The sequence below is a fragment of the Coregonus lavaretus genome, assembly GCF_964263955.1.
Source record: "Coregonus lavaretus genome assembly, chromosome: 18".
Classification (NCBI taxonomy): Eukaryota; Metazoa; Chordata; class Actinopteri; order Salmoniformes; family Salmonidae; genus Coregonus; species Coregonus lavaretus.
Genome location: NC_140005.1, coordinates 14,944,619 through 14,969,693, shown reverse-complemented (window position 1 = coordinate 14,969,693; position 25,075 = coordinate 14,944,619). Strand labels below are relative to the sequence as shown.

Genomic DNA, 25,075 nt, shown 5'->3' with positions numbered 1-25,075 from the left:
CCCACGGGAAAGAGGGGGTTGGCGGTTCTTGGGAATATGGGGGACCTGAGCTGCATGATAGTCTTGACAATTTTCCATTAGACAATTCCCTAATCGATGGGGATCAGGTGGTCGACAAACTGCTAGTTATAGTAGGGCACTATACCTCTGTTCAGGACACACTGCTGCCTGTTCTTGGGCTCAGGTGTTTAAAAGTTCTAACTCCTGGGGAGTACCAGTGTTATAGACACAAGAATGGCACATGGATGTAAGTCAGTAGATAAAGTTACTGACCTGGGTTCAGAGGCACAGGAGAAACTATTGAATCTCACAGCACCTGTAGCCGATGTGTGGTGGGCATGCACCAGTAAAGGCCGTATAAGACCTTCTTATATATTTTCCGATCTCCTTTGCATTATTGTAGCCTTTTCTGTAGCCTGTCAACTATGTGTCTGTCTAACCCTGTTCTCTCCTCTCCGCACAGGCCATACAAACGCTTCACACGGCGTGGCTGCTGCCACTCTAATCTGGTGGTCCCTGCGCGCACGACCCACGTGGAGTTCCAGGGCTCCGGTAGCCTCTGGAACTGCTGTCCTGCGGCCAACAAGGCAGAGTTCATCTCAGCCTATGCCACCCTCCAGTCCCTCGACTTTTTTTTGTTATTTTTTTAAAAATCTTTTTAAAAAAAAATTTTTTGGGGGGGGGGAATGGATCAGCTTAATATTGCAGATAGATTGTATCTTCTATCAATGTAATTGTCTGCATCACTTCCAATCCCCCATGTTTTTTATTTATTTTATTTTTTATTTTTTACATATATATACACACTCCCCTTTATTACTTTTCAACCCCACCATCCTTTCCCTACTTGGAGTAAATTAGTGAACAACAATGCCCAGGCCTCTACTTCCGGTCTATACTTACTATCTACACCTTATGGACAGAGTTAATTTTACAATAATTCTATTATATATATTTTTATTTATTTTATTTTTTATTGCTCCTGAACTTCTTCTACTCTCAACCTCTCCGATCATTTTCATGATGTCCATCCGGTTTGCTTCTATATGCCATATCTTTCTAACTGTGCTCTTTCCCAAAAGCTCCCAACATACAACCTATATACTTATTATGGACACAGTATGCTTACATTATTAGCTATCTTTGTTATTATTTGTTGTTATTTGTTATTAGTCCCATCCTTCAACTAAATTCAATACCTCCCATCTATCTCTTAACACCATCCATATAGGATTTCTATTTGCCATATATATTTCAACCGTACTGTGATGTTTTACAAAAGTTCTGAACCTTTCTATTCTCATTGCTTCTACAGATTGTGAATAAAAAATAATTTTTTTTGCTAAAAGTATTATTATATTATTGATTGATTGACTATGACTTTTCAGATCACCCAGTAATGCTATCTGCAAGGTTAGTTCCAGGTAAATATTGCAATCCTTTAGCCATTCCTGGACCTGTGTCCCTCGACTTCTTGGCGCTGACGGAAACATGGATTACCACAGAAAACACTGCTACTTCTACTGCTCTTTCCTCGTCTGATCATGTGTTCTCGCATACCCCGAGAGCATCTGGTCAGCGCGGCGGTGGCACAGGAATCCTCATCTCTCCCAAGTGGACATTCTCTCTTTTCCCCCTGACCCATCTGTCTATCTCCTCATTTGAATTCCATGCTGTCACAGTCACTAGCCCATTCAAGCTTAACATCCTTGTCATTTATCCCCCTCCAGGTTCCCTTGGAGAGTTCATCAATGAGCTTGACGCCTTGATAAGTTCCTTTCCTGAGGATGGCTCACCCCTCACAGTTCTGGGTGACTTTAACCTCCCTACGTCTGCCTTTGACTCATTTCTCTCTGCCTCCTTCTTTCCACTCCTTTCCTCTTTTGACCTCACCCTCACACCGTCCCCCCCTACTCACAAGGAAGGCAATACGCTTGACCTCATCTTTACTAGATGCTGTTCTTATACTAATCTCACTGCAACTCCCCTCCAAGTCTCCGACCACTACTTCGTATCCTTTTCTCTCTCGCTCTCCTCCAACACTACTCACTCTGCCCCTCCCAAGTTCTCTCACGTCACCCCGCTCCTCCGCACACTCAACTGGCTTCCAGTTGAAGCTCGCATCTGCTACAAGACCAAGGTGCTTGCCTACGGAGCTGTGAGGGGAACGGCACCTCCTTACCTTCAGGCTCTGATCAGTCCCTACACCCAAACGAGGGCATTGCATTCTTCCACCTCTGGCCTGCTGGTCCCCCTACCTCTGCGGAAGCACAGTTCCAATGGTGGAACAAGCTCCCTCACGAAGCCAGGACAGCGGAGTCACTGACCACCTTCCGGAGACATTTGAAACCCTACCTCTTTAAGGAATACCTGGGATAGTATAAAAGTAATCCTTCTACCCCCCCCCCCCCACAAAATAACAATATATACAGTGAGGGAAAAAAGTATTTGATCCCCTGCTGATTTTGTACATTTGCCCACTGACAAAGAAATGATCAGTCTATAATTTTAATGGTAGGTTTATTTGAACAGTGAGAGACAGAATAACAACAAAAAAATCAAGAAAAACGCATGTCAAAAATGTTATAAATTTATTTGCATTTTAATGAGGGAAATAAGTATTTGACCCCCTTTAAGAGTGTGCTCCTAAAGGGAGTGCTCCTAATCTCAGCTTGTTACCTGTATAAAAGACACCTGTCCACAGAAGAAATCAATCAATCAGATTCCAAACTCTCCACCATGGCCAAGACCAAAGAGCTCTCCAAGGATATCAGGGACAAGATTGTAGACCTACACAAGGCCGGAATGGGCTACAAGACCATCGCCAAGCAGCTTGGTGAGAAGGTGACAACAGTTGGTGCGATTATTCGCAAATGGAAGAAACTCAAAAGACTGTCAATCTCCCTCGGCCTGGGGCTCAATGCAAGATCTCACCTCGTGGAGTTGCAATGATCATGAGAACGGTGAGGAATCAGCCCAGAACTACATGGGAGGATCTTGTCAATGATCTCAAGGCAGCTGGGACCATAGTCACCAAGAAAACAATTGGTAACACACTACGCCGTGAAGGACTGAAATCCTGCAGTGCCCGCAAGTTCCCCCTGCTCAAGAAAGCACATATACAGGGCCGTCTGAAGTTTGCCAATGAACATCTGAATGATTCAGAGGAGAACTGGGTGAAACTGTTGTGGTCAGATGAGACCAAAATCGAGCTCTTTGGCAACAGCTCAAATCGCCGTGTTTGGAGGAGGAGGAATGCTGCCTATGACCCCAAGAACACCATCCCCACCGTCAAACATGGAGGTGGAAACATTATGCTTTGGGGGTGTTTTTCTGCTAAGGGGACAGGACAACTTCACTGCATCAAAGGGACGATGGACGGGCCATGTACCGTCAAATCTTGGGTGAGAACCTCCTTCCCTCAGCCAGGGCATTGAAAATGGGTCGTGGATGGGTATTCCAGCATGACAATGACCCAAAACACACGGCCAAGGCAACAAAGGAGTGGCTCAAGAAGAAGCACATTAAGGTCCTGGAGTGGACTAGCCAGTCTCCAGACCTTAATCCCATAGAAAATCTGTGGAGGGAGCTGAAGGTTCGAGTTGCCAAACGTCAGCCTCGAAACCTTAATGACTTGGAGAAGATCTGCAAAGAGGAGTGGAACAAAATCCCTCCTGAGATGTGTGCAAACCTGGTGGCCAACTACAAGAAACGTCTGACCTCTGTGATTGCCAACAAGGGTTTTGCCACCAAGTACTAAGTCATGTTTTGCAGAGCGGTCAAATACTTATTTCCCTCATTAAAATGCTAATCAATTCATAACATTTTATCTGGATTTTTTTGTTGTTATTCTGTCTCTCACTGTTCAAATAAACCTACCATTAAAATTATAGACTCATCATGTCTTTATCAGTGGCCAAACGTACAAAATCAGCAGGGGATCAAATACTTTTTTCCCCTCACTGTATATATACAGTGGGGAGAACAAGTATGTCGCTCTGGATAAGAGTGTCTGCTAAATGACGTTAATGTAAATGTAAATGTAATACACTGCCGATTTTGCAGGTTTTCCTACTTACAAAGCATGTAGAGGTCTGTAATTTGTATCATAGGTACACTTCAACTGTGAGAGACGGAATCTAAAACAAAAATCCAGAAAATCACATTGTATGATTTTTAAGTAATTCATTTGCATTTTATTGCATGACATAAGTATTTGATACATCAGAAAAGCAGAACTTAATATTTGGTACAGAAAGCTTTGTTTGCAATTACAGAGATCATATGTTTCCTGTAGGTCTTGACCAGGTTTGCACACACTGCAGCAGGGATTTTGGCCCACTCCTCCATACAGACCTTCTCCAGATCCTTCAGGTTTCGGGGCTGTCGCTGGGCAATATGGACTTTCAGCTCCCTCCAAAGATGGTTCAGGTCTGGAGACTGGCTAGGCCACTCCAGGACCTTGAGATGCTTCTTACGGAGCCACTCCTTAGTTGCCCTGGCTGTGTGTTTCGGGTCGTTGTCATGCTGGAAGACCCAGCCACGACCCATCTTCAATGCTCTTACTGAGGGAAGGAGGTTGTTGGCCAAGATCTCGCGATACATGGCCCCATCCATTCTCCCCTCAATACGGTGCAGTCGTCCTGTCCCCTTTGCAGAAAAGCATCCCCAAAGAATGATGTTTCCACCTCCATGCTTCACGGTTGGGATGGTGTTCTTGGGGTGGTACTCATCCTTCTTCTTCCTCCAAACACGGCGAGTGGAGTTTAGACCAAAAAGCTCTATTTTTGTCTCATCAGACCACATGACCTTCTCCCATTCCTCCTCTGGATCATCCAGATGGTCATTGGCAAACTTCAGACGGGCCTGGACATGCGCTGGCTTGAGCAGGGGGACCTTGCGTGCGCTGCAGGATATTAATCCATGACGGCGTAGTGTGTTACTAATTGTTTTCTTTGAGACTGTGGTCCCAGCTCTCTTCAGGTCATTGACCAGGTCCTGCCGTGTAGTTCTGGGCTGATCCCTCACCTTCCTCATGATCATTGATGCCCCACGAGGTGAGATCTTGCATGGAGCCCCAGACCGAGGATGATTGACCGTCATCTTGAACTTCTTCCATTTTCTAATAATTGCGCCAACAGTTGTTGCCTTCTCACCAAGCTGCTTGCCTATTGTCCTGTAGCCCATCCCAGCCTTGTGCAGGTCTACAATTTGATCCTTGATGTCCTTACACAGCTCTCTGGTCTTGGCCATTGTGGAGAGGTTGGAGTCTGTTTGATTGAGTGTGTGGACAGGTTTCTTTTATACATGTAACGAGTTCAAACAGGTGCAGTTAATACACGTAATGAGTGGAGAATAGGAGGGCTTCTTAAAGAAAAACTAACAGGTCTGTGAGAGCCGGAATTCTTACTGGTTGGTAGGTGATCAAATACTTATGTCATGCAATAAAATGCAAATTATTACTTAAAAATCATACAATGTGATTTTCTGGATTTTTGTTTTAGATTCCGTCTCTCACAGTTGAAGTGTACCTATGATAAAAATTACAGACCTCTACATGCTTTGTAAGTAGGAAAACCTGCAAAATCGGCAGTGTATCAAATACTTGTTCTCCCCACTGTATATAAAACAAATGAAAATTAAAAATATACTCAAAAAAATAAAAAAAATGTGTAAAGTGGTTGTCCCACTGGCTATCATAAGGTGAATGCACCAATTTGTAAGTCGCTCTGGATAAGCGCGTCTGCTAAATGACGTAAATGTAAATGTAAATAAGACAGACACTGCCAAAAGGGAGGGTAGGTACCTGCACCCCCGTTCTACTAGTTCAACCAGTTAGGATTAGCCACCAGAAGCCAAGTAAAGGGTTAAACAGACATAAGAGGAGTTTATCTCTGAATTAGTATAGTCCTATCTGGATGGATGCGATTGGAATTCCTAGGGGAGTCCCTGATTAATATAAAGCTATGAATCAAGTAGGGGAAGGTTTTACAACAACATTCTTTTGGTGGGTAGCGATCAATAAAAATGTGGATTGGATCAATTATATCTATTATAATTAGCAACGATTCGTAAACCAGACTAGAGATGCGGTGAAGGGAATCTCAGATCAGTGATCCACCACCTCCCTCATGACCGGGCAAAATAGGTTGGCTCTCGATATGTTGCTGGCAGAGAAGTGTGGTGTCAGTAGAATGGTGGGGGGACATTGTTGTACATTTATCCCCAACAATACAGCACCGGACAGTACTGTGACAAGAGCTCTGGCGGGGTTAACAGCTTTAAGTGAGGAATGGACTGAGAATTCTGGGGTTAATACCTCTGTGACCGGAGGGTTTGATGAAATCCTTGGAAAATGGAAAACTATTGTAGCTACTGTCTTGGGGGCTGCTATAACCTGTATGGGTATGCTTGTATTATGTGGTTGTTGTCTTACAGTGGGGAAAAAAAGTATTTAGTCAGCCACCAATTGTGCAAGTTCTCCCACTTAAAAAGATGAGAGAGGCCTGTAATTTTCATCATAGGTATACGTCAACTATGACAGACAAATTGAGAAAAAAAATTCCAGAAAATCACATTGTAGGATTTTTAATGAATTTATTTGCAAATTATGGTGGAAAATAAGTATTTGGTCACCTACAAACAAGCAATATTTCTGGCTCTCACAGACCTGTAACTTCTTCTTTAAGAGGCTCCTCTGTCCTCCACTCATTACCTGTATTAATGGCACCTGTTTGAACTTGTTATCAGTATAAAAGACACCTGTCCACAACCTCAAACAGTCACACTCCAAACTCCACTATGGCCAAGACCAAAGAGCTGTCAAAGGACACCAGAAACAAAATTGTAGACCTGCACCAGGCTGGGAAGACTGAATCTGCAATAGGTAAGCAGCTTGGTTTGAAGAAATCAACTGTGGGAGCAATTATTAGGAAATGGAAGACATACAAGACCACTGATAATCTTCCTCGATCTGGGGCTCCACGCAAGATCTCACCCCGTGGGGTCAAAATGATCACAAGAACGGTGAGCAAAAATCCCAGAACCACACGGGGGGACCTAGTGAATGACCTGCAGAGAGCTGGGACCAAAGTAACAAAGCCTACCATCAGTAACACACTACGCCGCCAGGGACTCAAATCCTGCAGTGCCAGACGTGTCCCCCTACTTAAGCCAGTACATGTCCAGGCCCGTCTGAAGTTTGCTAGAGTGCATTTGGATGATCCAGAAGAGGATTGGGAGAATGTCATATGGTCAGATGAAACCAAAATAGAACTTTTTGGTAAAAACTCAACTCGTCGTGTTTGGAGGACAAAGAATGCTGAGTTGCATCCAAAGAACACCATACCTACTGTGAAGCATGGGGGTGGAAACATCATGCTTTGGGGCTGTTTTTCTGCAAAGGGACCAGGACGACTGATCCGTGTAAAAGAAATAATGAATGGGGCCATGTATCGTGAGATTTTGAGTGAAAACCTCCTTCCATCAGCAAGGGCATTGAAGATGAAACGTGGCTGGGTCTTTCAGCATGACAATGATCCCAAACACACCGCCCGGGCAACGAAGGAGTGGCCTAGCCTGTCTCCAGATCTCAACACCATAGAAAATCTTTGGAGGGAGTTGAAAGTCCGTGTTGCCCAGCGACAGCCCCAAAACATCACTGCTCTAGAGGAGATCTGCATGGAGGAATGGGCCAAAATACCAGCAACAGTGTGTGAAAACCTTGTGAAGACTTACAGAAAACGTTTGACCTGTGTCATTGCCAACAAAGGGTATATAACAAAGTATTGAGAAACTTTTGTTATTGACCAAATACTTATTTTCCACCATAATTTGCAAATTAATTAATTAAAAAACCTACAATGTGATTTTCTGGAAATGTTTTTCTCATTTTGTCTGTCATTTCTCACATAGTCATAGTGTACCTATGATGAAAATTACAGGCCTCTCTCATCTTTTTAAGTGGGAGAACTTGCACAATTGGTGGCTGACTAAATACTTTTTTTCCCCACTGTATTCCCTGTGTCCGAGGTTTGGTGAGCAAGGCGTTGGAGAATGTAGTGACCCAACAGATGGTGAGGTATGGACCCATTCCAGACTCAGACCAATGGGATGAACACTACATGCCTCCAGGACTGGTGGACGATGCTGACCAATTCGATCCTGAATCTCCCAGATTAGATGAGACCATTTTTGCTTAGGAATGTGTTCTGGGATCATGTTATGAAGAAAATGTCCAAAGGAAGAGTTATAGTTGGATGTTGTGTTTGATCTCTTCAGTTAATGTGGATTTGAATATCAAAATGTTTTTCTTGGTTTATGTGTTTTTAAATGTTAGTCAAGGGTGGATTGATAGAGAAATTATATAAGTTAAATGACTAAAAGTTAAAAGCAACCACCCAATGGTCTCTTGTAGTTAGGCAAGCAGAAGCGCAAACGTTGAAACCAATAACAGAGACCGGTTTCAAAAACAAATGTCCCCACACAGGGAAGGGGAGTGAGAGGCTTGCAGAATATTGTGAGAACGCGATAACTATGTATGGGAAAAAATGCAGCCTGCCTGAGCAAGGAGTGGCCTATGATAAGAACTTTTGTGTGTGTGTATGAGTATAAAAAGACTGTGCACCCATTTTGGGGCAGAGCTCTCTTGAATAAAGAAACTGATTCATTGCAGAAATGGGACTTTGTTTAATTCATTATTAACTAGAGTCTCACAACCTCTGGGAATTATTCAAAACTTGAGAAGTAGTTGATTTCAACCATTGAGATAACAACATTTTCGTGACAATCAATGAATTAGCAGACATGTTGAACCATTCTGCAGCCCCAGGACTCACACTATTTGACATAGAGGTACAATATCTGCTATTTGCTGATGATTTGGTTCTTCTATCACTAACCAAAGAAGGTCTTCAACAGAATCTTAATATTCTAGAGCAATATTGCCATAACTGGGCCCTGGCTGTAAATTTCAAAAAAACTAAAATCATGATTTTCCAGAAAAAATAACAATGTCAGAAACACAAATATAAATTCACCTTGAACAACACCATAATTGAACACACTAGAATTTACTCATACCTTTGTCATTGTATGCAATAAAAATTACATTATTCAAAATTATACCAATAGCTCTTTACGGAAGTGAGCTTTGGGGGCCACTCAATAAACTGGACTTTAAAATGTGGGACAAACATCCAATTGAAGCCCTACATGCAGAATTATGTCGGAAAGTTCTACAAGTCCAAAGAAATACACCAACTAATGCATGTAGGGCAGAATTGGGCCGCTTTCCAGTGGTAACGAAAATACAGAAAATATCATTACAATTTTGGCTACATCTAAATTCAAGTCCAAATTCAAGTCTCCAATTTAAAGCAATTCAAACCCAAGAGCTGAGCCCAGAAACGAGCCCTCTCAGTCAGCTGGTGTTGGACCTAACCAACCAAGCTGACACCAGCACTGCTTCAAAAGAAAGAATTCAAATAAACAAAATCATGAACCAATCAAAGGACTCATATTTACAATATTGGAAAAACAAAACAAAATCCCAAAGCCGACTAAATTGCTATCTGGCCCTAAACAGAGAATATGAATTGGCTGATTATCTCTACTCTGTCACAGATACAAAGCAGAGACAGATCCTTACCAAGTACAGGCTGAGTGACCACCAATTGGCAATAGAAACCGGCAGACATAAAAAGACATTGCTACCCAAAGAGGAGCGTGTATGTGGTCACTGCACAACAGGGAGGTAGAAACAGAGATGCACTTTCTCCTTTACTGTGATAAATATTCCTCACCAAGAGATTCATTATTCACAGAAATTACTAAATTTCTTCCAAATTCTAACTTATTAAACCCAGAGGAAAAACAAAAAATACTCATCGGCGAAGGAGTAACGGCTCCTCTTGCAGCCAAATATGTATTTGACTGCCATAGCCTGAGGGACACTGAATAATATCTGCATAGTAAACAGTAACTTAGTTATTATTAGTAGGTTTGTTATTACTATTATTATTATTATTATTATTATTATTATTGTTGTTGTGATTATTATTCAAATTAGTAGTGTTACGGGTAGTAGGGGTGATGGTAATGATAGCAGTTTAATGATGGTAGTGGTATTAGTAGTAGTAATGATGATGGTAGTTGTAGTGCTGATGTAATGGTGAGAATGACAGTTAGTTATAAGTTCGTTTTAGTTTCATTTTCCATGTTTAGCCTTTTATATGCATTATATTTATACTATTGACTGTTACCATTTTATTGTTGTTATTATTATTTTATTTTTTTGTATTATTATTTACTACCATTTTATATTTTATTATTTATTATTTTATGACAATTGTATACATTGTTGCTTTGGCAATATTGATGCAATGTTTTTCATGCCAATAAAGCAGCTTGAATTTGAATTAGAATTTGAGAGAGAGGGGGAGAGAGAGAGAACGTGACAGAGAACGAGAGAGAGAGCGAGAGAGAGAGAGAGCGAGAGAGAGGGAGAGAGGGAGAGCGAGAGAGAGAGCGAGAGAATGTGAGAGAGAGAGAGAGAGAGAGAGAGAGAGAGAATGTGAGAGAGAGAGAGAGAGAGCGAGAGAATGTGAGAGAGAGAGAGAGCATTCTTACTTTGTATTCCCATGACATCTCTCCTGTCTGTTGAATGTAATGTGGCTAGCTAGCAAAGTAACTCACAGATAAATATTGAGATTTGGCTTATTAGGTGGTTCACTATTAGAAAGGCCCTACATGCAAAATACTGTTTGTGCGATGGGGGACTAATAAACCGGCGTTTGCTGGTTCTGTTCTATTGATCAGTGCTCTCTAATTTATCCTGCCTTTGGCCACGGACGCTCGCCACGCACTGGATTTACTACGGCATTGTGGGTAATTTAGTAGGATCTGAACATGGTCAGATGGTCAGGGGGACAGTGCATCACAGAGAGACTGGTATGGATGAGAACAGAGAGACAATGAACAGTCAGGACCAAGAGATAACTGTCTGTTTGCAGAGAGGTGGGAGGAGATATGGGAGGTCAAGGCAGGATGCATCACCTCTCACCCTCTGTGTACGTGTTTTGTATTAGGATCCCCAATTTAGGATCCCCAATATGTGTATGTGTGTGTGTGTGTGTGTGTGTGTGTGTGTGTGTGTGTGTGTGTGTGTGTGTGTGTGTGTGGTGTATGTGTGTGTGTGTGTGTGTGTGTGTGTGTGTGTGTGCGTCTGTAAGTGTTTGGCTGTGTGTGTATGCAGGCTTTGGCTATGATTGTCTGCCTGAAGTAATCCATCTATAAATATTATCTTCTCATTATGTGTGTTTACTATTAGAGGGTCCTGAAATAGCACACAGACATATCCATAGGCAGGCTATTCTAGCGTCATTACAGGTTGACTCTAAAATAGGGGAAGTATTGCCTGGTCTCTCACGCTTGGTTAGGCTGCTGGACCCAGGGTTTGGGGTGTGTGTCTGTACGTGCATGTGTGATTATGTGCGTGTGTTCAAGCATGTGTGTACGTGTGTGTGTGTGCGTGTGTGGGGAGGTAATTATGTGCGTGCGTTCAAGGGTGCGTGCGTGCGTGACAGGTTGCTACTGAAGGGTCTCTCCTGGCTGCTGCGGCTGCCATTACCCCTGATTAGGCTCTGTGTGGAATTGAAAGTGGGAAAGTGTAAAGCTGTTGATTAGTTGTAAATAATATAACTTAAGGAGAGCTCCCATTGAACCTCTGAGGCAGCCTGGCAGAGATCAAAGTAGGGAGTAATACGGGCAAGGTGTGTGTGTGTGTGTGTGTGTGTCTCGGCAGAAGGCTACATCTGCTGAGGGAGAAAGCTATGAGGTAAGGTGCATCATTTATATTTTTCATTTGTTAAGATAATCAGGCCATTCTCAATACATCCTGGAACTCATGAATGTTGAATGACCTATCAGCCTACAGTTGGCGTGAATTATGGAAAGGGACCTCTGATGGGAATATTAACAAATTGTGCGTCTGTGTGTGTGTGTGCGTGCGTGCATGCGTGTGTGTGTGTGTGGAGGCAGAGACTAGTGGATTAGGGACAGGAGACAGAGGTCACAAACAGCCTCATTGAGAGGTTGGGTTGGTCACATTTATTTTGTCATAGTTATGTTACATTTACATTCATTCATTCACATCATTTAGCAGACGCTCTTATCCAGAGCGACTTACAAATTGATATATAGCATATATGAGTCTACAGGACCTGAGCCACTACCCATTGGTGAACCACTGCATTAGGGAAGTCATTCCCACATCATAGGTAAGGAAAGCCTGACTCCAGTCCAGATAATATGTGCTTCAGCCAACTGCTGACTATTGCTGTCATGCCACTCATTTACGGCATGACAATGAACCAACATGGCAGTGAGTTGGCTGAAACACATACATATTTGGACAACCAGATAGGGGGAGTAGTGGGTAGACGGAGAGGGGGTAGCCACTGACCTGGGGGTGTCCAGGAGATGAAGAGAGAGCGGGGGCCGGACACGGTGACGTTGTGAGGGGGCGGGACTCCCAGAGGGGAGGAGACTGGTGTCTGGACAACGTACCTGTCACTCAAACCACTACCGCCCTTGGTACTGGCCTCCAACACAAACACATACCTGAGATAGGGAGAGGAGTGGAGAGAGAGTCTGTAGTGTTACATGGTGGGCAAACACAGAGACACACACAGAGACACAGACATAGACACAGAGACACAGACACGTACAGACATACACACGGAGAATAATAAAGAAAATTCTGCAGATATATTATACTGTACACTGAGTGTACAAAACATTAAGGAGACCTTCCATTTTACCCTCAGAACAACCTCAATTGGTCGGGGCATGGACTAAAGAGTCGAAGGCGTTCCACAGGGATGCTGGCCCTTGTTGTCTCCAATGCTTCCCACAGTTGTCAAGTTGGATGAATGTCCTTTGGGTGGTGGACCATTCTTGATACACACGGGAAACTGTCGAGCGTCAAAAACCCAGCATCGTTGCAGTTCTTGACACAAACCGGTGCTCCTGGCACCTACTACCATACCCCGTTCAAAGGCACTTAAATATTTTGTCTTGCCCATTCACCCTCTGAATGGCACACATACACAATCCACAATCCAATACAATCTAAATTGTCTCAAGGCTTAAAAATCCATCTTTAACCTGTCTCTTCCCCTTCATCTACATTGATTGAAGTGGATTTAACAAGTGACATCAATAAGGGATCATCGCTTTCAACTGGATTCACATGGTCAGTCTAAGTCATGGAAAGAGCAGGTGTCCTTAATGTTTTCTACACTCAGTGTATATACACTGAATAAAAATATAAACGCAACATGCAACAATTTCAAAGGTTTTACTGAGTTACAGTTCATATAAGGAAATCAGTCAATTGAAATAAATTCATTAGGCCCTAATCTATGGGTTTCACATGACTAGGAATACAAATATGCATCTGTTTGTCACAGATACCTTAAAAAAAGTAGGGGCATGGATCAGAAAACAAGTCAGTATCTGGTGTCACCACCATTTGCCTCATGCAGCATGACACCTCTCCTTCGCATAGAGTTGATTAGGCTGTTGATTGTGGCCTGTGGAATATTGTCCCACTCCTCTTCAATGGCAGTGCAAAGTTGCTGGATATTAGCGGGAACTAGAAAACAAATTGTGTACAGATCCTTGCAACATGGGGCCGTGCATTATCATGCTGAAACATGAGGTGATGGCAGCGAATGAATGGCACGACAATGGGCCTCAGGATCTCGTCACGGTATCTGTGTGCATTCAAATTGCCATTGATAACATGCAATTGTGTTCGTTGTCCGTAGCTTATGCCTCTCCATACCATAACCCCACCGCCACCATGGGGCACTCTGTTCACAACGTTGACATCAGCAAACCGCTCGCCCACACGACGCCATACACGCTGTCTGCCATCTGCCCGGTACAGTTGAAACCGGGATTCATCCATGAAGAGCACACTTCCCCAGTGTGCCAGTGGCCATCGAAAGTGAGCATTTGCCCACTGAAGTTGGTTACGACGCCGAACCGCAGTCAGGTCAAGACCCTGGTGAGGACGACGTGCACACAGATGAGCTTCCCTTAAACAGTTTCTGACAGTTTGTGCAAAGATTCTTCAGTTGTGCAAACCCACAGTTTCGTCAGCTGTCCGGGTGGCTGGTCTCAGACGATCCCATAGGTGAAGAAGCCGGATGTGGAGGTCCTGGGCTGGCATGGTTACACGTGATCTGCGGTTGTGAGGCTGGTTGGACGTACTGCCAAATTCTCTAAAACAACGTTGGAGGCGGTTTATGGTAGAGAAATTAACATTCAATTATCTGTCAACAGCTCTGGTGGACATTCCTGGAGTCAGCATGCCAATTGCACGCTCCCTCAAAACTTGAGCCATCTGTGGCATTGTGTTGTGTAACAAAACTGCACATTTTAGAGTGGCCTTTTATTATCCCCAGCACAAGGTGCACCTGTGTAATGATCGTGCTGTTTAAATCAGCTTTTTGATCTGCCTCACCTGTCAGGTGGATGGATTATCTTGTCAAAGGATAAATGCTCATTAACAGGGATGTAAACAAATTTGTGCACAACATTTTCGAAAAATAAGCTTTTTGTGCGTATGGAACATTTCTGGGATCTTTTATTTCAGCTCATGAAACATGGGGCCAACACTTTACATGTTGCGTTTATATTTTTGTTCAGTATAATAGAATCATTATAATATCTATATTAAGCACCTTCCCTATTCCTAGCAGTATTTAAATCCCAAGGGTATTTACATTAAGGGTATGTTATCCTTTTGTCTTAGTGTGCTCAATGAAGGAGTTGAGCCATTTACAGCAGAACAGCAGGGTGTGACCCCTGAGAGGAATATACACCAGCTGACCCCTCATAGCCCCACTATAAAGACTACCCTAATATCCTACATATGATATGTGTGTGTGTGTGTGTGTGTGTGTGTGTGTGTGATAATGTGACGCCTCCAAAGCCTCACACACACACACACACACACACGCACATTCATGACATCAGAAGACATATTTGCCTTTTAAAGGCGGAGGGCCGCGGGTGTTAAGACCTACATAAGCTGTTTAAGTGGGACACATTTAACATTGAAAGCCTTTAATTCTCTATAAAGTCCACACACACACATTAATAGCTGTACATTAGCTATTGTTCCAGTGCGGGCCACTTTTAAACAGGCCCATTACCAGTTATGTAGAGGGTTAGACCAGCGCACTGAAACACATTAAAACCACTGATCTGTCACTCTGCCACATGTTTCATATAGATACTGCAATAACATCACACAGAGAGAGAGGAGAGAGAGGAGAGAGAGGAGAGAGAGGAGAGAGAAAGAAAGAAAGAGTTTATAGTAGCACAGTTCAGGGAGAAAGCCGACCAACACTTTACCAACAATACAGTCTGGGGATATCAAGCGAAATGTGTGCGTATATACATTTGTGTGTGTGTGTGTTCCTGAGGGAGCAGAATGGGGGGGGGGAGAGGTTAATACCCCAGTCATCACAGACACTTCCTTCTCTGGTGAGGTAAGTGACAGCTAATCAACATTGTCATAAATAATCAATGACCATCGAGCAGACCACTTTACACTAAAACATGCGCACGCGCACACACACACACACACACACACACACACACACACACACACACACACACACACACACACACACACACACACACACACACACACACACACACACACTCTAGAATAATAGGGCCAGTGCTCTCTGTGTAATTCCGGCTAAATTGGGAGAAGAAAAGGAGAGAGGGAGAATGGGGAAATGTGAGAAAAGGAGAGAGGGGTTGGGACGGGAATGCCTCCTTGTTATCTGGAATTACAAAGTGTGTGTTTTCAGGTGTTAGGAAACATTTTCATCACACGTCTCTTCTCCCAGAGGATGGGAGGTAAACAAACAGAGGAATGTGGGACAGTTCTTGCAAACATAAACCCTTGAATGATCTTTCGCTGTGGCATTATTGTGGATGTGTGTTTTCTAGTATTCTCCCATACAGTAGGTACTGTACACATAGCCACTTTGCCTTCCGTTGTTTTTGCCTGTCATTGTCTACTCAGTTCTCCTCATCATCTACTCAATGTCAACTCCAGTCAAGAGCTCTCAGATAGGACAAAATAACTAATACATTGGAGAGCAACGTGAGAGTTAGTGTCAGTTCAATTAAAACTTAACTGAACTCAGAGCTCACACTGATCTCTGAGTCCATAAAGAACCTAAGAATGATGCAAGGTCTCAATACACGTTTTAAACTGTTCCCTCCTGGGAACCAGATGCAATCTCACTAAGACTAACCTTGATTAATGAAGCTTCAATAAAAATAAATGTATAAATCAAAATGGGATAGTGTGTACAAACAAACAGGTCATCAGATTGAGCCTGGCGGTTTGTCGTGTGTATGATCATGCGTGCGTCATCTGTCATACAGCAGTCAAATATTGATTCATTAAATTACACAAACACAAGTGAGTCCTGAGAGAAAGAGAGAGCGAGCAAGAGAGAGAGAAAAGGAGAGAGGGAGAGATCGAGTGAGCAAGAGAGCAACGTGGCTGGACTGATAGGATAGGCTTTACCATCATGACCCTAACACACAGGTACGGAGCATTTTACATTTACATTTTAGTCATTTAGAAGACGCTCTTATCCAGAGCGACTTACAGTTAGTGAGTGCATACATATTTTTTTCATACTGGCCCCCCGTGGGAATCGAACCCACAACCCTGGCGTTGCACGGGGCCAGAGCAGACATCATAGCGGAGGGCATTCATATCCATATACTATCAGATGGATTGGCGCTATACAGTTTTTTGTTGTATTACTAAGTCTCTACAATACAATAGAGATAACCCTAGTCAGTAGCTTTCTATCTGCTGTGGTGGTTAGTGGGGATGGACATGGGAGGAGGCAGTTGGCTTTAGTCCGTCATGATTAGGGGGTTAATGAGTTGTTAGGTGTGTGTAGTTGCTGACCTGAGCTGTAGATGTGTGGGTGTGCATGTGTGTGTAAATGTGTAGATGTGTGTGTTACCATACCTGGTGTTGGGCTGCAGTTGTGTGTCTGTGTAGTTGTTATCCTGGCTGTCTCCAGCAAACACAGTCACACCGTCTCGGAGTAGCCGGTAGCTGGCCACATGTCCGTTAGGCTGTAAGGGCTGGTCCCAGTACAGCTCTACTGCTGTAGAGTTCACCACCACATGTCTAGGGCTGGACCACACACCTAGACACAGAGAGAGGGCGAGAGGGAGAGAGAGAGAGAGGGAGGGAGGGAGTGAGAGGGGGAAAGAGAGAGCGAGAGCGAGAGAGGAAGAGAGAGAGAGAGAATAATTTTTTTTATGATGTACAAATTAACAAATCTAAATCAAACAAAAATGGAAACTGAAAATGTTTATTATTCTGTGTGTACCTGTGGGAGCGTCTTGCAGAGTGCGTCCTGTAGATGGCTGACTAGCTCCACAGCCCACCGCTGTACAGGCCACCAACACAAAGCTGTAGTCAGAGTGGGGCTGCAGACCTGAAACACACACACACAATGTTACAACAGACTTACACACACATACTGAACACACATACAAAGATACTTACTTGAACGAAAGAGAGAAGAAGAGCGTGATAGAAATACAGTTGAAGTCTGAAGTTTACATACACTTAAGTTGGAGTCATTAAAACTCGTTTTTCAACCACTACACACATTTCTTGTTAACAAACTTGGTAAGTCGGTTAGGACATCTACTTTGTGCATGACACAAGTAATTTTTCCAACAATTATTTACACACAGATTATTTCACTTATAATTCACTGTATCACAATTCCAGTGGGTCAGAAGTTTACATACAATAAGTTGACTGTGCCTTTAAACAGCTTGGAAAATTCCAGAAAATGATGTCATGGCTATAGAAGCTTCTGATAGGCTAATTGACATCATTTGAGTCAATTGGAGGTGTACCTGTGGATGTATTTCAAGGCCTACCTTTAAACTCAGTGCCTCTTTGCTTGACATCATGGGAAAAATCAAAAGAAATCAGCCAGCCAAGACCTCAGAAAAGAAATTGTAGACCTTCATCCTTGGGAGCAATTTCCAAACGCCTGAAGGTACCACGTTCATCTGTACAAACAATAGTACGCAAGTATAAACACCATGGGACCATGCAGCTGTCATACCGCTCAGGAAGGAGATGCGTTCTGTCTCCTAGAGATGAACGTACTTTGGTGTGAAAAGTGCAAATCAATCCCAGAACAACAGCAAAGGACCTTGTGAAGATGCTGGATACAAAAGTATCTATATCCACAGTAAAATTAGTCCCATATCAACATAACCTGAAAGGCCGCTCAGCAAGGAAGAAGCCACTGCTCCAAAACCGCCATAAAAAAGCCAGTCTACAGTTTGCAACTCCAAAGTTGTGGCAAAATGGCTTAAGGACAACAAAGTCAAGGTATTGGAGTGGCCATCACAAAGCCCTGACCTCAATCCTATAGAAAATGTGTGGGCAGAACTGAAAAAGCGTGTGCGAGCAAGGAGGCCTATAAACCTGACTCATTTACACAAGCTCTGTCAGGAGGAATGGGCCAAAATTCACCCAACTTATTGTAGGAAGCTTGTGGAAGGCTACCCGAATCGTTTGACCCAAGTAAAACAATTTAAAGGCAATACTACCAAATACTAATTGAGTGTATGTAAACTTCTGACCCACTGGGAATGTGATGAAAGAAATAAAAGCTGAAATAAATCATTCTCTCTACTATTATTCTGACATTTCGCATTCTTAAAATAAAGTGGTGATCCTAACTGACCTAAGAAAGGGAATTTTTACTAGGATTAAATGTCAGAAATTGTGAAAAACTGAGTTTAAATGTATTTGGCTAAGGTGTGTGTAAACTTCTGACTTCAACAGAAAGAACAGATGGCCTGAAAGACAGAGAAAGAAAGAAGAGATGGAAAGAGAAAGAGAGAGCGCCCCGTATACATGGCCCTTTAATCTGGGCAGCATCCCATCTCCATCTGCTTGAGGAAGGATCCATAGCGCTCCATGTTAAATTATGTATGACATAACTCAATAATGAAGCAACATAAAGATGAACGGTGACACAGGATAGGTTCCACACTGTAAATGCCTTTGATCTATTATAATTATAATACCTCTGTATGCATTAACGTTATGGCACTGTCCCAATGATTTATTTATGTACACGCTGTATATCCCTGTCTGTCTGTCTGCCACTCTGTTATGTAGATTCATTTTGATATACTCTACAGCCATCCTTCCCCCGTTTAAAAGGGTCAGGGCCAAACATGTTCAAATTCACCACAAATAAAATACACATTTTAAATTTGACTTCTAATATTGAATCTGATCGTGTAAAGTTGTTGCCTTTAGAATTACAACCATCAACATAAATATGATGACGATACAGCACAATGTTTAGATTCTAAATTAAAATAATTTAAGTAATTATTTTACAGCATATATAAAAATAACCAGCTAACCAGCTAATTTAGAAATGGAGCAATATCATATCAAAACTATTACCAATGATGACTTGATAAAACAAACAAAATGAATAATTGCAGACAATAAAAGGGATATATTTATAGGGTATGATGATGTAACCATAAATATAATAGCTTTCTTTCTTCCATCCTTCTTTTCCCACTCATACAAATACATGTTTATATTGTATCATATTTCTTACTGTTATATTGCAGTTAACAGAAGCAAACTTATAAAAAAAGTATATTTAGTTGAAATTCAGAAGAGACAGAGAGAACAGTGTCCATACAGGGCTAGGCTGTGTGGTGTGGAGCAGGAAATATGCCTGTATGCCTCTCAGTCATGTTGTTTAAACGGCTTCCTTTCTTCCATCGGCCAGGCTAGTTAACATGCTACACAGCCCTCCCTACTTAACCCAACCCCAGATCAATGTTCCCACAACGTTCTGCTGGGTTTGGGTTAAATGAAGAACTCTGTCAAGCATACTAAACACTAGGGACAGCATCAGACCGGCAACGTTGAGGCTTCACTACACAATGTAACCAAGCATTGTGTGTGTCAGAGTGTGTATTCTAGCATTGTTAACAACGTTAATGTGATATCATTTGTTGCAATTCTGAGCAATTCACTGTATCCATGTGTCACCAATTCTAGGTGATGGTAAACTACAAATAAAGAATGTAAATGTTACCCTCTACCACATAATTCATAAATATTGTGTGTTTATTAATCTGAAAGTACATTTTTACACATATTTAATTTAGTGATTAACACAATAAGAAATAAAAACGTCTCAAGTAAATAACCAAGCCGTGGTAAGGTGTCAATCCTGTCTAAATCATAAGATCAGTGTAATGTTTCATATCGCCACGGCCATTTATTTATCACCGTGAATTTTTCGTCCCAAAGCTGGGACTCAATAAATGACTGTTGAACACAGGCAGTGACCCTTCATTCTGTTGTTTTTAATTACAAATACTAAATCATTCCAGCGTGTGCCTCCCATCCCACACACACACACACACACACACACTCTATCCGTGTGATCCCCGCTCTCCTAGAACAACTTCCACACAACACCTCAAGGGGACACTGTTGCCCTGCTGAAAAGATGGCCGACGTCCCCTCTAAAATAAATAAATTAAGTAACATAAAGGGAGAAAACTTCCTTCATTTTAACAGTCAGGCAGGCGGGCAGGCAGGCAGCCCAGGGAGTCCTGGCCAGCCCATTTGCAGTGCGCCGCTAACACGAAGTGAAACAATGCCGTAACTGTCACCCAAATAGTAGTGTCCAGGAGAGGGGAGGTGTGCGGTAATAACATGTAGAAAAGTATTTTATTGACAAGCTGCCATTCCCTGTTTGCATTATACAATATGAGAGCATGATGACTGCACTATAGGGCCCCAAGTGCCTTACCTCACATACCTGAGACCAAGAGAGAGAGAAAGAGAGAGAGAGAGAGAGAGAGAGAGAGAGAGAGAGAGAGAGAGAGAGAGAGAGAGAGAGAGAGAGAGAGAGAGAGAGAGAGAGAGAGAGAGAGAGAGAGAGAGAGAAGAGAGGCTTCTTGCTTCTGTTAACTGCAATATAACAGTAAACAATATCATTATATTTCTGTTTGTATCATCAAATGAGTAAAAGATAGTGGGAAGGAAAGCGAGAAATGCAGATACAGTAGAAAGGAGCAGGAAGAGAGGGATAGATAGAGCAGAGAGAGAAAGAGGGCCTATGTTTTCCTGGTGCATTGATAACACCTCTAAATAATTAAGAGTTCACTTCCTGTCATGGCTCCTTAATGCCCTGCCTGTCTGTCTGTCTGTCTGTCTGTCTGTCTGTCTGTCTGGAGGATTATGGGAGGACCCCTAACGTACTTTACCAGATCAGGTTTATACACACACACATACACGCACGTACATAAACGCACACACACACCCTCTCCCCCACCCCTCTGCCTGCTCCCACTTGCATAATCTGGGATAAAACAGGGGAGGAGGGGAAGGGAACAAACAGGGGGATGGGGAGAGGGAATTTGGGGGTCTCAACGCTGAGTGTCCCTGAATCCCCCTTCCCCTCTCCCTCTCTCTGACTCTCTCCCTTTATCCTTCTCTCTGTGTTAAATCTGTCTCAGCAACATTTAGCAGCATTCAGTCTTCCTCTGTGACCTGGTCAAATACGAAGGCTTCCTGTTCCGAGGTTGCAGTGGGAAAAACCACAAAGGCAGAGGAGCAACCCCAGTCTCTAAAAAATACAGATTCAATTTTTGTTCGGATACCCATTTAAGCCCTAATATTTAACGTATTTATTTGTAACATTATATTTAGCGGTCATGTAAATCAAATAGCATAATTGAATTGAATTTAAATTATAGTCTTAATTCTGTTGACTGAATGATATATTCTAAATATAATCCTCTAAATTGTGACTACAATATTACCCACGTGTGATCAATATGTTTCTTCCTCTTCTCCAGGGTTAGAATGAATTTATTAAATCCCAATTCAAGACTTGAAATATCTTAATACAAGCTAAATATCCAGCATAAAGTAGATAACTTCATATAAAATCAATGAAAGTGGAACAGTGCGGATGGGGCATTGAGAGGAAGCATAAATAAAAGAGAATGTTCCCTATTGTAATGAATTAATAATGCTCTTACAAACGCTCAATTAAACGCATGATTAATAATATAATCTATATAATTGTGAGCAATAACTCATACACACCAATGATAGCAATACTTATCATTGATTGACACGGGATTTGGCGCTTTTTTCTCCTCTCTTAATTCAACAGTGATCATTTCTATATTGTATAATAAAAGTGTGTATTTCATACTCATACATGAGCAAATAAAATACTAACCTTAATCACAACAGATTTCTGTTTTGTTAAACAACATTTAATTCCATCCTTATGTTACAATTTCAACAGAGGTCAACTATCAAGTGAGATTGTTTTTTAAACTGCCCGTATTCTCTTTATAAAAAATAATAGCTAGATGATTTTAAAGAGATATAATATATCTATCGTTCACATGAAGAGTGATACATTTTATGCTTGGTCTGAGGGATGTGTTCTAACATTGTGAAAGGGAAAATGAATTATGTCATATTAAACATTTAACATGAGAAGCAGGTCAATTATTTCTGCTCATGTAAAACGTTTCTTCATCCATCTACCTTTCCTTCCTTCTCTCTGTACTACCCCTGGGGTGTGGGGTGTCACTTTAAAACTATTACTAATAACGTCTGTAATTTATTTAGCTATTATTCATTACAATAACAAAGGACAAGGAGACAGAGTCTTTGTGGTTCTTCGCACACGGTCACACAGTGTGTGTGTGTGTGTGTGTGTGTGTGTGTGTGTGTGTACACGTGTCGCCAGCGACCTGAGGGGTATCCTACGAAGCAGGTTTAAGGAGTTAGCAAGGTAACTTTGGTCAACTCTGAGTTCAACTCGGGCTAACCGGTCACACGAAAGTTGTTCATCGTTTAGCCAGGTACATTTCTATGGCAACAAATCCTTCAGAACTAACCTGCTTCGGGGCAGGCTAACTCACGGCTAACTCCATTTACCCTGAATGAAATGACTGAGCCGCGAGCTGAGGACCAATGCAATCAGATTCCCTCCCTCTTGCAAAGATTGTGTCATCATACCCTTAATTTGAGGAAGACGACTGATTAAATATTTTATTAATCAAACGTTAGTTTTTTTGTTAAAAAAAATTAAATTTACAAATATATCACATTACACATTTAGTAATGACAAAATGCATTTTAAACTTCACGCAATGTAACACTTCTGTATGACTTAATAAAAAATATATATCGATAGGAGTTGGAAAAAAGGTTATTGTGAATTGATAAGCACACCAACGATAAGCATTAACGATAAGTAATAAAATAAAGATGGCACTTTTAAAAGCCTATTTCACACCATAGGTCTGCTGAATTTGCAAGATAACTTCTCTTTCATTTTGATTTCTGCACAAATGAAAATGTGGCACTGACTCGCCCATGGATTGATGTTTCAGCATTGTCTCAATGAAGAGTTCGGCGTTCGACTAGCCATGTTCGACATGCACACGCAGTTACAAGCCTGCTAAAGTTAGCGGCAGGCAGATGAGCGATAACCACCGTTGTAGTACGGATGAAGCCTGAGCTGGAATATGAAGCTAACTTAAGCTGGTTAGCTTTAGAAATCCCTGAGTAGATCTAGCTTGCTTTGTAAGATACCCCTCTGGTTTATGTTAAGGACACACACACTCACACACTGCTCAGCCCTAGGCCACAAAGAATAAGACCACCACTTCCCACAGCCACCTATTTAACATGAGCTATTTTACATCACATTTGATATGTTTGTCAACTCTTTGTTATTGTTTTACACTGGTGCAGAGGTTACTACCTCCAGTAAAATGTATGGTTCGTTTTAGTAATGTCACCCATAGGATAATATTGGAAGGATGAGGGAGACAGAAAGACAGAGAAAGATACAAGACAGGAGAGACAGATAAAGACAAAGAGAGACAAAGAAAGAGAGAGAGAGACAAGGAAAGAGAGAGAGAGAGAGAGAAAGACAGAGAGAGAGACGGAGACAGAGAGAGAAAGACAGCGAGAGAGACGGAGACAGAGAGAGAAAGACAGCGAGAGAGACGGAGACAGAGAGAGAGAAAGACAGCGAGAGAGACGGAGACAGAGAGAGAGAAAGACAGCGAGAGAGACGGAGACAGAGAGAGAAAGACAGAGAGAGAGACGGAGACAGAGAGAGAGAGAGAGACAGAGAGAGAGACGGAGACATAGAGAGAGACGGAGACAGAGAGAGACGGAGACAGAGAGAGAGACAGAGAGAGACGGTGACAGAGAGAGAGACAGAGAGACGGTGACAGAGAGAGAGAGACAGAGAGAGATGGAGACAGAGAGAGAGACGGAGACAGAGAGAGAGAGAGACAGAAAGAGACAAGAGCAGAAGAGTACAAGAAAGAGAAGGAAAAGGAAGAGAGGTGGACAAATAAAAAGAGAGAGATGGAGACAGGATGTTGTCTAGAGGGAGAAAGAGAGAGAGAGAGAGGGAGAGTTTGGGCTGATGAGACAGACAGGGTTTCCCGGGCACTCGCTGAGGGACAGGGAGGCTTAACGCTTCTTCACCACGAGCTCAGCGCTGGCACTTCACGGCACCGCTAAACACACACACACTTCCAAATCCACACCCTGGCATACCGGCCTAGCACCGCACCGGGACTGCCTGGCATAAGCCACTCGCCAGCCCTTAAATACGCACAGCACCTACACTCTCAACGCCAGCACTGCCACACACACAAACACACACAGACACACACACACACTCACACAAGACCAACCCAATGGGCTTGCTATTGCCTGCTTTGCCAATCCTGACACAAACACACACACACAGTGACCAGCTTTGGCAAATCCTGGTCTTTTCCCAATGCTCCGAGCATCCTCTGTGGAGCGTTGCTGGAAGAAATCTCCAGAAAGCAGAGTGTTCCAGAGGATTGGCCGGAACTACCGAAACTC

At 42.5% G+C, this 25,075-nt stretch overlaps 1 protein-coding gene across 1 annotated transcript in view; it reads right to left on the bottom strand.

Annotated features, from left to right (window-relative positions):
• ush2a (Usher syndrome 2A (autosomal recessive, mild)) overlaps positions 1-25,075 on the bottom strand; it is a gene marked incomplete at both ends in the record, with an annotated part of 418,741 nt that overhangs the window by 32,983 nt on the left and 360,683 nt on the right. Inside the window, 3 exon segments of the mRNA XM_084181556.1 lie at positions 12,464-12,621; positions 17,087-17,270; positions 17,457-17,564. Coding sequence (XP_084037682.1) covers positions 12,464-12,621; positions 17,087-17,270; positions 17,457-17,564 — 450 coding nt within the window.